Here is a 12,475-nt window from a genome sequence, read left to right on the forward strand (position 1 = left end):
TCAGTGTTCTGCCCCTCCGAACACCGACTCATGCTCTTCCGACAGTCACCACTTTGAACAGGGATGTGGGGCAACATGGCTCCAAGAACACACCTCTCACCTTGATGAGAGTCCAGCCTGAACTTCCCGTCTCCCTCAGTTTCTCTGGATCCCCAGGGCGCAGGATATCAATTCTAGGGATCCCCTCAGTCCAGCTTCTCCCCCTTTACAACACGAAGGTCCAGCCTGTGGGCAGCTCTGGTTCTGGATTCAGCTTTAAGTTCCAGGAGGGAAAAAGATTGGCTTCCGCAGAGCAGTGGCTTCTCCCTAGCGGCACCCTGCTGGGGCTTTTTCTGAGGTAGAGGTGGGGGCGGCAGAGGTAGAGGTGCTTGATAATGGAAGGTCCCCATTGTCTTATAACATGGCACTGCAGCCTCTGTGCTGAATGAGCTGCCCCAGCCCCCGAAAAGAAACCAGGTGATGTCCAGGCCAACTAGACACCAAGGACAGATGTGAGCATGTCCCCCAAGACCCTGCAGTGCAAAACATTGGGGGCTGCCATTCAACTTAGTCCAAGAACACCTCCATCTGTCTGTGGGGGGTCTCCCTGCCCGAGTTACTCAGCAGTCTGAGTAATTACTGCCTGACAAGAAGGCGGGCGCAGTGCACCCCCACATTAACCACAACACCCGCCTACAGTCACCCCCACCCCTGGCTGGACTCCAAAGCCGCACTCAGCCCTGCTGAGGCTGAAATAACTCTGCTTCTCACACTCACGCCCAGTTCCAGCCAACTTTGCTTGAGAGGCTGGAGTTTGTGGGGCAAAGGTTCATGGGGAGGCGGCTTGGGGAGGTGGGTGGAGGAGTAGCACACCCTGCTTCAGGCTGACAGTTTGGCCCTGATCTGCTGTATGATGCTGAGCAAGTTGTTCAACCTCCCTGGGCCTCAGTTTACATGCGGAGGGCCTCTGCAAGTTGTGTCATTGAGTTTGTCTTTCGTGTCAAAATGGCAGGGCTCAGGCAGGGAGCCGGAGCAGCCCAGCCCTGCAGCTGGTCAAGGCTAGGAGAAAGCTGCCTTGATGAGCTGGGCACATCAATGCCTTCAGTCCTCACCTCAAGATGGACCAATCTTCCCAACAAGCCTGCTGTCTCACCTTATTCTCACAGCTGCAATTCTCTCCTTCCTAGAATGGCCTTTCTCCTTCTCAGCCTGTGGGACACAGCCCTCAAGATCGAACCCAAATGGCACCTCTTCTGTGAAGTCTTCTTGATGGTCCTTCCCGTCCCTACAGAGCCGGCAGAGACCTCTCCCACCCTATGTATCTCCTCTTGTAACATTCGGAAAACGGATTGTGGGTCTTCCTTCCCTCAGCTTCTGGAAAGCCAAGCCTATATCGCTCGCTCACACCCTAGCTTCAGTGCATCGAATGCATGCATGGGTGAATGAATGATACTGGCCTTCTTGGTCTTCCTACAGTGCCAGGTTTTTCTCCAACAAATCACACAACTCATCCTCTCACTTTAATTGTATCTCTCCTTAGGTGTCAGTTGCGCAGAGAGCTTTCCCTGGCCCCTCATTTCAGCTCCAGAACACCACCATTTTCCTCCCAAGCACCGGCTCATGGAGACTTCCCGCTTAGGTCCCTGTTAGGCTGTAAACTCCACAAAGGCAGGGGCCTAATCTTTTGCATTGGCTGGAGTCCCAAGAATAGTAGTGCCTTACACATGGTAGCCCCCCAGTGAATATGTAGTGAATGCGTGACTTAGCCCACTTTTTCCTCTGCCAGCACCCCTCTTATCCCAGGCCAGTAGGGGGTGCCGGCCTCCACCCAGGATCTTGCCTAGTCTGAACGCTCAGCCCAATCTGCCCCTGCGGGACCTACTTTCTAGGCGGCGCCGCCTCCATTTTCTACAAAGCCCCGGCGGGTCTGTGACGGAGGGAAATCAGAGGCCCCCCTAGGCGGGGGAAGCTCACTGGAGCCCCACGTTGGTTCTTCCCTCCCTCTGGGTTTGCAACTGGGCCTCCTAGAATGCTTGCTACGGGGTCTAGACCCGCCTGGGGGCACGCCACACCTCTTCCCAAAAAGAATAGTGTCCTGGGACGCAGGATGCGAGGCGGCAGGGTCTGTCGGAGCTGTCCCGGGCTGGGAGGAGCCGTCGAGCCTCCTAGGAGGAAGCGGAGCCGACCCCAGAGGAGATGGGCAGGGATGCGGACTTGTGACCGCGGGCTCTGGGCGGCGGTCGTCTCGTCCCAGCTGGTCGGCTGAGCGCACGCTTCCAGCTGCCTGGCTGGGTGACCTCCATCCGCGAAGGGCGAACGGACGGGGGGTTGGGCTGCGGGTACGAGCTTTGGGGAGCCCACGGGGACGGGGAGGGGCTTTTTGAGTGGTCAGACGACCGGCCCGGGGGCTGGGACAGGTACCTGGACGCACTGGGGTGGAGGGTCGTCCCCCGGGGCGGGCTCAGTGAAAACACCTTGGGAGGCGGCGCCGCGCGCCTGAGCGCCGCTGCCCTGGGAATAGGACGGCGCTCGGCACCGCGAGCTGAGAGCACTTTCATAAATTTTGTATGGGAGGCGCTCCGTGAGCGGGGGCGGGGATCGGAGCGAGGGGGAGGGAGCTAGCGAGGGAGGGAAGGAGGGTGGGAGGAGGAAAGGTGGGGGAAGCCGGGGGGAGGAAGGGAGGCGCCCCGCTCCGCCGCTCGCTCGGTCCTGCAAACGCGCGCCGGGCGCTTTCCCCGGAGCTCCGCGTTGCGTGCGAGCGCCCTTGTGCAGCAGCGGCGGCGGCGGCGGCGGCGGCGGCCCGAGGGGGCGGAAAGGAGGGGGCCGCGGGCGGGGGGCGGCGTCCCCCCTCAAAACCGCCTGCAAAGTGCTCTGGGCTGCAGAAGCAGGCCGCCGGATTCGCAGAGCAAGCGGCTCGGGGGGCTTAGCGAGCGCGCGGGGCTGCTGGGCAGCGCCACGGTTGCTGGTGGGCGCCGGTGCCCTTTGCGCGGGGCTCGGGCTCACCATGCCCCTGCGGGGCCGCGCCGCCGGGCACAAGCGGATCCCCGGCTTGCCGCCGCCTCGACGCGCTCGGATTAGCTGCAGCCAGCGCCCAAGGATTTGAATCCAGACCCCGGAGGGAGCGCGTCTAGGCCGACCTCAGAGTGGCGGCCCCGCGGCCAACATGCTTCGCAAAGGTGAGTTGGAGCCGCAGGGGCAAGTTGGAGTTGGATGCGCACGGGGCAGAGCCGCGATCCTGGGTGCTGCCCGGAGCCGGGGCTCCGGCCCGGGAGCAGCCCCAGGCGAGCTGGTGGGCTTTGCGGGTGCGCACCCGCGGAGGGGTTGTTGCTGGAGCGCAGCCGGGTTCCGTGGCCCCTTGGGAGACACGGGGTTTGCCCCATGGATCAAGCTACCAGGCCTAGGGATCAGGCTCGACGAGGTCATTTCGAGACCACAGTGAGCTGCCCATGATGGAAGGGAAGCTGGCCTCCTGGGACCTCTGCTTTGCTATTACAAAGTTTTGCACTTGCAGGCTCCGTCCCCAGCGCAGGCACACGTCGCGGGCTTCTGTCGCTATGTGGGGCCGGTCCAACCCGCCCCAGTGCAGCCTTCCGTCAGTCACCGCGCGGCCCGGGCACTCACTGCGCGCCCTCGCTTCCCAGGTGGGGCCCGGACGCGGGCACCTTCCCTGCAACCCAGCCTTGGTCTCCAGGGACGGGGTCCGGGCACCCAGCGGTCGAGGGGGATGGCTAGCGCCTAATGTCTGGTTCCTCAAACTTTCCCTACCCCTAGAGCGGAGGGATGCGAAAGCGGAGGCCGTGCCGGCTGCGTGCGCTGCCTGTGCCAGGCTCAACTTGAGGTCTGGCCCAGTGACCACCTCACCACGACCCTCCCCGGCAGCCCGGCTCGTGGCCGAGCGTTGCAAAGTTGGCGCCAGTGCTGGGGAAGTTCCGCCGCGCCCCCACGTGGCTGCCGCGCGGGGAGCGGTCCCCGGGGCCCAGGGAGGGCAGGTGACCACGCCGTGAGTCCGTGGGCCCCACCACCCACAGCCCCGACCTCTGCCTCTGCTTCTCTCCCCTCGCAAGTCCGGGTGGGCTCCGCGCCCCGCCGCCCCCACTCCCCTGTCCGTCCCTGGCTTGGCCGGGTTGCGGACGAGCTTCGGCGCCTGCGGCGGACAGTGCGGGCCCTGCGGGAACCGGCTGAAGCGAGAGCTCAGGTAACGGAGGGGCCTGATCCCTGCGCTCCGCGCTCCAGCCTTAATCCGCCCTTGTTTCCATGGCAACAGGCCGAGGTGTCGTAAGCACAGGATTCTGACCTCACAGTAGGATGGAGAAGGAGAAAACGGGCAGGGGGAGGTGGCCGAGAACCGGGAAGCGAAGCCCCCAGGTGGGCGGGGAGAAACAGATGTAGGGGTGATGGAAGGGACCCCATAAGCAGGTTGGACCGGTGGGTGAAGAAACCACGCCTTCCCTGGGAGCGATAAAGGCTGTGCGACGGTCCCCACTTGCTCAGGCTGACCCAGGATCCCGGGTTACCCTGTCGTGTCAATACAAACTTGTGTGTGACTTGTGCCCTCCACGTGGGTCGGTGCAGTGCCGAGGCGATGGGGACTGCCTTTCACTGTGGTGTGGGGACAGTCTCCCTGGCTGGTGAGAAAACCCTTCCCCGATGCACCCCAGTTCCTTGTCCCTGCAGAAAGGGACTAAAAATCCCTTCAGCAACCAGAGTGTCTGCACAGAGAGGGTGCTTTTTACAGAGCTGAGCACAGGCCCAAACCTGCGACGCTTGGGCCCAGAGCGTGCAAACTTGCCCCAGTGGGGAAGGCTTCCCAGGCCAGTTTTAAAAGGCCTCCATGTTTGACTGCAGGTGTGTGATGGAGGCAGTAGGGAGGACTTGACATCTCATTTTCCCTTTGGCCTTTTGTCTTTTGGCACTTTGCAGTTAGAAATTAGCCATGAAGCAGCCCACACACTCGTTTAGATGGTTTAGGTGCTCGGGGAGGCTTGAGCAGCCCCCAGAAGCCTTTCTCTCCCATCTTTGCTAGCCAGAGGCCCCGAGTGGGATGAGCCCAGTGCATTCTGGGGGCCATTCCTGGGGGAGGCTCTTACCTGCTCAAGAGGTGGCCCTGGAGGCTTGGCAATCACGTGTGTTTCTAGATAGGCCTATTTCCCCCCTCCCTGTACAGCGTGGTTGATGGCAGATCTTCTACCAAAAAGAGGTTTCCCCCTGGATTGGCCTGAGGGAAATAGAGGAGAGGAGACGGCTGCATGGCCTGGAGCCTGCTGCTTGGACGTTGTGTGGGGCAAAGGGCTTCTGTTTTCTTCCTGGGCAATTTTCTCCCTCTGCCCCAGATCTGATCCCTAGGACTTGTGTGTTTTACACACTTGCAGGACACTCAGATTCTCGGTGTGGACTCTAGGTATGTGCCCACAGCCAAAGGTGTGCCTGAGGCGAATGTCAAGGGAGGTGGCCATTGAAGTTCCTGCTTCTCGAAATTGTTCTAAAGGCTCCAATCAAAAACGTTATAGGATGGGTTGCAGTGTCTCTGTCTATCTGATGCAGAGCCCTGCATGGGGTCCTGCCCCTGAGGAGTTTCATATTTCAGTTATGATTTGGAAAAGGGTTTGAAAGATGAGAGAAAAAAAAAAAGTAGCCTTCCCCAGGTCCTGGGGAGAGAGGAGAGGAGAAAAAACCCTTACCTTTCTGCAAAGGGTAGGGCTCATGGTCTTGACAGTGGAGTGCCTTGTGGAGTTGGGCGGCTCAGTGGTCCAAAGTCTCAGAGAAGGAGGAAGGTGAGAGTAGTTATTGGACCATGAGGGTCATCTCTGATTTCTGGTTGTCCTATTAGAGCAAGCAGGCTGCTGTCCGCTGGCAGGACATTGCATCTATCTCCTAATGAAGGCTTCTACTGAGCACAGCCCTACCTCGGTGAACCGGAACAGCCCTGAGCTCAGTGGATCCTGCTGCTGACAGGGCTGGTAGCTGAAGACGTCGGCAACTGCCCTGCCAGCTTTTCCATATCCTGGCCTGCCCTGTAGAACCAGGGGTATAAAAAGTAAACCTCCGGTCAGAGACGAGAGGCAGGCAGGGCAAGCGAGGCCCCGAGCCGCCCAGCACCATCCGGGAAGGAGGGGCAGCCTGCTGGGGATGTTGCTGAGCCAGAAGCGGCCTGCTTAAGGTCAGAATCTATGGTTTTCATTTTTAGAGCTATAAAAACAGCATGCAAATCAACAGCCTCTGGGCTAATCCAGAATCTTAAAGTTTTTTGTCTTGTTAAGCAAGGAAATAGAGTGCCAAATAGGCTTTGTTAAGTGGCAGTCGAATTAATAATTTAAAATCTTGTAGCTGTCTTTCATTAGAATTTATCTGTACATCAACCACAAAATCAGTCAAACACACTCATTTATAAGTTAATGCTACCCCTGAATAATTCAGCAAGCACTAGATGAAGTCCTGCAACCCAGTGAGATGCATTGTGTCCTTTGGTTTCCATAGCCAGATGGGCTGGCCTGGTGGCCAGCTTGGGTCTCCTTTGTGGAGAGAAGGGAAGGCACAGGGAGCGCGGGACCATGGGGTTGTCAGATGCTTGGTTGGTTTGAATCCGAGGTTCCCTAGAAGATCAGAGAATCTCCATGTGGCCAGGTGTGAACAGGCTCCATCTCTGGGGCCACTTTAGTCCCAGTGGAGAGGGGAAGAGGGGAGTGTCCCATGGACAGCCAAGACACACTTCCTTCTGTGCAGAGGACCTGGAGAGGGGCCTTAAAGAGTCCTGCTAGAGAGGGTTGAGATATGAGGCTTCTTAGCCCAAATCCAGGTGCAGAAGTGGAATTTCACTCTTCCCAGACCCGTTCTGTCCCACTCAAGGAAAGCAGCCTTGTGAAACCATTGCCACCAAAACAGCTTCTTTAATTGGGAGCTTCTGGGATCCTTCTTTCCTCCAAGCTCCTGGTCCTTATGCCAGAAAAGAGAAGCCAGGAGGAGGAATTTGGGGGGAGCACTAGGATATCTCAAGAGGAAGAAGAGGCAGAGTGAGTTGCTAACTAAAGTCCATGCATGCGTTTTCTTACTGGTGGCCAGAATAAAGACCAGGAAGGCAGCGGCAGCGTTCCATCTGTGAGCTCAGACCATGTAGAAGACGTGTTTCGGTTCGGTTCCTGCCATGCCAACACCTCACTGCAGTCCACAGGTCCATTTTCTACAGAGAAACTGTTCCGGACCGAAACTCCCAGCCTGGGTCCACTGGCCCCTCCACTACAGGAATGGATGAATCCCAGGGTTTCTGGTCTCCGTCTCAGGCGGCCAACCGGAAGCCCTCTGGGGGCGTTAAATGGCTCTGTGTATGGGGACCAGGTAGGTATCTGGAGCAGACAGCAGACTTGATGCCAGCAGAGGTTCTTGGCCGAGTTTGAAAAGAGAAAGACTCGTTAGGAACAGGAAAAGGCAAGGGGAGGGGTAGGTTTGCCCTCAGACCTGTAGCAGATTGACAGCAGATGGATCCGAGGAGGGAGGCTCGTGGGGTGAATCCAACTCCAAGCTTTGGAGTCAGGGCCTGAAAAAGGACAGAGCAGAAGTTCACTTGCGGGAGATGAGAAGGAGGGGGCAGGCATCATGAAGGATGTCAAGAACGGATCTGTTGGGTACCATCTGCAGCAAAGTAGTGGTTAAGGTTAAAGCAGAGAGGAGATGACAGGGAGGGAACAGATGGCCGAGGAAGCAAAATAGCTGGTGAAACAGGAACAGAGCCTCCAGGGACAGCAGAAGGCAGGACCTCCTCGCCGAGTGCCGGAAGCAGCCCTTTCTTCGGGGTGCACTGGCCAGACCACCCTGGGTAGAAGAGAGTGAGAGGGTGGGGACCTCAGGGTGAGGGCTCCTTGGGGCTGGCTAGGGGGCCCAGGAGCAGGGACCTCCTTAGATGCCATGTCGTTGACTACGGAGAGGAAGCCCAGCTGACTGGGTGCCCATCACTAGAGTGAGGCAAAGCCACCTCGGGACTCGGCATGCCTGGCCGAGCTGCTGGGAGGAGGTGTGGATGCTCCCTGAACACAGGGGCAGCAGGGACTGGACTCTTCTTCCCAACCTGCCTTGGATCCGCGTGTGCCAGTCCCTGGCCACATGCTGACAACAGCTGCTTATAATTACTAATGGGCCGAGTTAGCTGTACGCTACGCCTTATCTCATGTCATCTCCACAGTCACCCTTCAGGATCAGTCTGTCCCTGCTGCAGAGGTAAGGAAACCGAGGCACAGACAAATGAAGTCCCTCGCCCTGGTCACTCCTCGTTGACTCAGAATGCAATCCCAGGTCTGTCTGCTACACACTCTCTCCTCCCTCTCTCAGCCTCTGAGCTCCGCCGCCTCACATGCCCGTCTGCCGTGATTTATGTGGCATTTGTTTTGCGGGTGCTGGGCACTGCTGAATCACTCGTGTCTTGTTGCAGAGCTCCCTGGTAGTGCCATGCACTCCCCTCCTGGTTTCCCTCCAGGAGTGCCTTTGGCCGGGACCTGGCACTTCTGGGACTCTGAGCCGCTGTCTCACGTGTCTCTTCTGCTCTGCTCCCCTTTATGTCTGGGCAGACACGCCCATCACCTGCTGTCTCCTGCTCCTGTTTCTTCATTACAGACAGAGGTGGGACAGTGGGCCAGCACCAGTCTGTCTGCTTTCATGCCCTTGAGAAAGGTCTGGCTGTGGTTTATCTGCGGGCTGGCCCTCCCCATTCGTTGCTCTCCCTCGCTTCCCATTGCAGCCTGACCTGTGGACTTGCTGATGGCCACATCCCAGACTGGTTGGTGGTTGTCTGGAGAGCAACCGCCCCAAAACAGGCCGGCCCAGGCAGATGGCAGTTGGCAGGCTGGATGCTATTGGGCCCCCACCTGTACCTGCCCCTCTTCCTCCTCTGCAGTGCTGCTCCCTCCTGGGGGCTTCCCCGCGGGCAGCCCTGGCCTATCATGGTAACTGCAGAACTCAGAGCTGTACTCCAGAGAGGACTTCTGCCGCCTGCACCGCAGCAAGGTGGGGTGTCTGAGCAAACAGATAATGGTGGGTGCTAATCAGCCAGCCAAGTTGGGATCCGAAACTGCAAACAGCCCCTGCTATCTGATTCAGTGCTGGCACAGCAAGCGGATTGGCACAGCACAGTGTGTGTGTGTGTGTGTGTGTGTGTGTGTGTGTGTGTGAGAGAGAGAGAGAGAGAGAGAGAGAGAGAAATACGCCTGGTGAGCTCACAACAGGCTCGGGGAAGTGTGCGTGCCAGACATCTGCTGTGGCAGAGTGGAGCACCCGAGTGCACGCTCCTGGCCTGCTGGCCCTGAAGCCCACGTTGGCACTCACACCCTGGGCCCAGCATGGCACGGTGCCATGGATGAGCTGGTGAGCCACTCAGTGGGGTTCCCAGGAGTGGGCAGGCCAGCGCTGTGTGTGACACATGTGAACAAAACTTGTTGAGCGGGTGTGTGGCTCGTCCATGCAGGGGTGGGTGGACATGACTCATTGCGTATCTGCTGGAAGACCGACCACAGCGGGCCCGGGAGGTGGGGCCTGTTGGCAGCTTCCTGGGCTGATTCCAGAGGGCAGAGGCAGCACGGCTGGGCTCTCAGCTCTCAGCCTGCTGAGGTGGTGTGAAAGTTTGCTTCTGCCTCTAAAAGTGTCCTGGCAGAGTTTGCCATCTCTCTTTCTCTGGGCACCCGAGCCGGCACATAGTGAAGGGGCCTTTACATAGAGAGATTCATGCGGCCCTGGGGGGAAAATTGGCATTCTTCCTACGATGATTTATTTATAGGGCGACTGGATGGTGGGGGTATGGAGGCTAAGGTCCTCCATTAGTGAGAAACACACAAGGCAGGAAGCCTTGCTCTGCATTTGACATTTAGTGGGGCGACTCCTACCAGGGAGCTGCCTTTTCTTTGAGAAGGTTTTGCCTTTAATGTTCTATTCATGGGCTTGTCGGAGCAGGCTGGGAGAAGGAAGGCGCCTGCGGTGTAGTGGGCCACGCGGCTAAGCCAGCTCCCTTGGGGGAGGCAGGACCTGGGAGGTCATTGGGTAGCGGTGTGGGGCGGCCTGGGCAGGCCCGACGCTGGGGGAGGCAGCTCTGCTCCTGTGCCTGGGGCAGCCGGCACCCCCCGGCCGCCTCTCTCGTCCGCACGTGCTGCAGGCCTCATGCAGTGCGCTGTTTGCTCTCCTGCCTGTCTCTGTCTTCACTGGCCGCCAGGCTGTGCCTCCAGCAGCGGCCCTGTGCGGCCCGGGCTTCGGCCTGGCCACGGCTCTTTCCTTCCTGGGGACTCTGGATTGTGGACAGAACCCAAAGCTGGAGTCTTGGGGCTGTGTTAGGCCCCATCTTTGTGGCCGACTCACTAGGCCCTGGGCATGTTTCCGCCTCTCTGGGCCTCAGTTTCCCCATCTGCAATATGACAGGATTAATGGTGTTCCAAATGTTTGTCAGCAGTTTCTTCAAATGTTATCCAGGGTCAGAGCCAGAATCCGAGACAGATCAGTGCGGACTGGGGCAGGGGCGGCCTCCTCTGGCTTCCTGCTCTCCCAGCAGCCTCCCTGACAGTCCCTCTTAGCAAGTCAGTGCACCCGGGAAGGCCACGAGGTGAGGTGTGAGGCGTGTTGTGAGCTGCCGAAGAAGACACTGCACTGTCCCCAGGGCCTGAGTTGGCGCTCCCCCTGCAGTGGGGCAGGTGGCTTTCTCCTCTCCTCTGGACAACTTGTGACCATTGAGCTCTCTGCAGACACTGCCTCTGCTTGGAGTCTCCTGGGCCTCCCCTCCCTCTGACTCCTCGGCCGGGCTCCCGGCTGTCTCCTCCATCTCTCCACTGTCACCGCTCTGGCTCACCGTTGACCTTACCAGACATTTCCTCGTCTCACCTGACCTTCCGATGGCGTTTGGCCACTGGTGCCCCATGGCTTCCCTGCTAGCAGCTCCCGGGTCTTCCTCTTACTTCTGTGCCTGCTGCTCCTCAGCCTCTGTGCCAGCTCCACCTCCTTTGGCCAGCCTTCCCATGCGGTGCCCCCCTGCGTGCACCCTGGGCCCTCTCTCCTCCACACACAGCTCTGGTGGCTTCAGTACACACTGGCTGCAGCGCCCACTTGCTGGCTCCCCCCACATCCCATCTCCAGTTGAGATGTTGCTTCTGATGTCCAGAGCCATCATTCCAGCGGACCCCAATGTTCCCTGAGCTCACTACAAACCTGCTTCTTCCCCATGCCCTCCCCACCCCCCATCTCTGGCATCTGGTACCATCATCCTCCCAGGTACCCCCAGCCCAGGGGCTGGACCCAGGGACGAGCCCCCCCCTCACCTCTCCCATGGGCCCACCGGGAAGTGCGGCCGTTCTCCTTCAGTGTCCTTCACCTCTTCTCCCCTCCTGCCTCTACCCTAGCCCGGGCCAGGCCTAGGGTAAATTCCCAGACCAAGTCAGCAGCCTCCCTGCCTCCACTCCGGCCTTCCCCCAATCCAGGCTGTACACTGTGGCCGGTGTCCACAGTGCTGCACAATCCCGTCCAGTGATTCCTTTCCTTTGGGGGATAGTCCAGACTTCCCAGCTTGGCTGAGACCTCCCCGCGTGCCCCACCTGCGGCTCCACCCTCCCGTCTCCCCACTGCCCACTTGGAACTCTGAGGCCCAGCTCTAATGGACTTCTTTGGATGCGACTGCCTCATGCTCTCGCCTCTGTAGGGATCTGCATAAGCAGCTCACTCTGCCTAGGACGCTCTCTGCTGCCGCTTGGCCTTCAGTCCTGTGCTTCAGGACTCAGCTTACACATGGCTGCCTCGGGGAACCCTTCCTGCACCTTCTGGACTGGGGGAGGGGCCCTGGAGTTCCCATAATACCCTATACTTCCCCGTCATTGTACTCAACCAACTTATTGTAGTTATTATTTTTTAATTGACTTTGAAGAGAGAGGGAGAGCGGGGGGGAGGGGGGGCGGGAGAAACATTCATGTGAGAGAGAAACATCAATCCACTGCCTCCTACTCCCTACTGGGGACTGAGCCCGTAGCCCTGGGCACATGCCCTGACCAAGAATCAAACCGGAGACCTCTGGGTGCATGGGACAAACTCAATCAACTGAGTCACACCAGCCAGGGCTTGCTGCAGTTACTTTTTAAAAAAATATATATTTTATTGATTTTTTACAGAGAGGAAGGGAGAGGGATAGAGAGTTAGAAACATCGATGAGAGAGAAACATCGAACAGCTGCCTCCTGTACACCCCCTACTGGGGATGTGCCTGCAACCAAGGTACATGTCCTTGACCGGAATCGGACCTGGGACCTTTCAGTCCGCAGGCCGACGGTCTATCCACCGAGCCAAACCAGTTAGGGCTGCAGTTACTTTTATATTATCTGCCTTCCCCACTGGATGACAAATTCCATGAGGAGACTTGTCCCCCAAGACCTGCTCTCCACCCTTCTCCTGCTGTGTGTGTCAGGAGGTTGGCCCTTCTAGCTTCAACAACGGGCTCCCATGCCCTCCCACTTCCAGTTGGATTCAACCAATGGTGAGTCGCCATGGCTCCC

General features: G+C 58.6%; 1 protein-coding gene across 1 annotated transcript in view; it reads left to right on the top strand.

Annotated features, from left to right (window-relative positions):
* Positions 1 to 2,641: 2,641 nt before the first annotated feature.
* RTN4RL1 (reticulon 4 receptor like 1) overlaps positions 2,642 to 12,475 on the top strand; it is a 68,142-nt gene continuing 58,308 nt past the window's right edge. Inside the window, exon 1 of the mRNA XM_059669126.1 lies at positions 2,642 to 3,155. Within this exon, the coding sequence (XP_059525109.1) occupies positions 3,143 to 3,155 (13 nt within the window). The 5' untranslated portion in view covers positions 2,642 to 3,142. The remainder of the gene's footprint in view (positions 3,156 to 12,475) is intronic.

The sequence above is a fragment of the Myotis daubentonii genome, chromosome 16, assembly GCF_963259705.1.
Source record: "Myotis daubentonii chromosome 16, mMyoDau2.1, whole genome shotgun sequence".
Taxonomy (NCBI): domain Eukaryota; kingdom Metazoa; phylum Chordata; class Mammalia; order Chiroptera; family Vespertilionidae; genus Myotis; species Myotis daubentonii.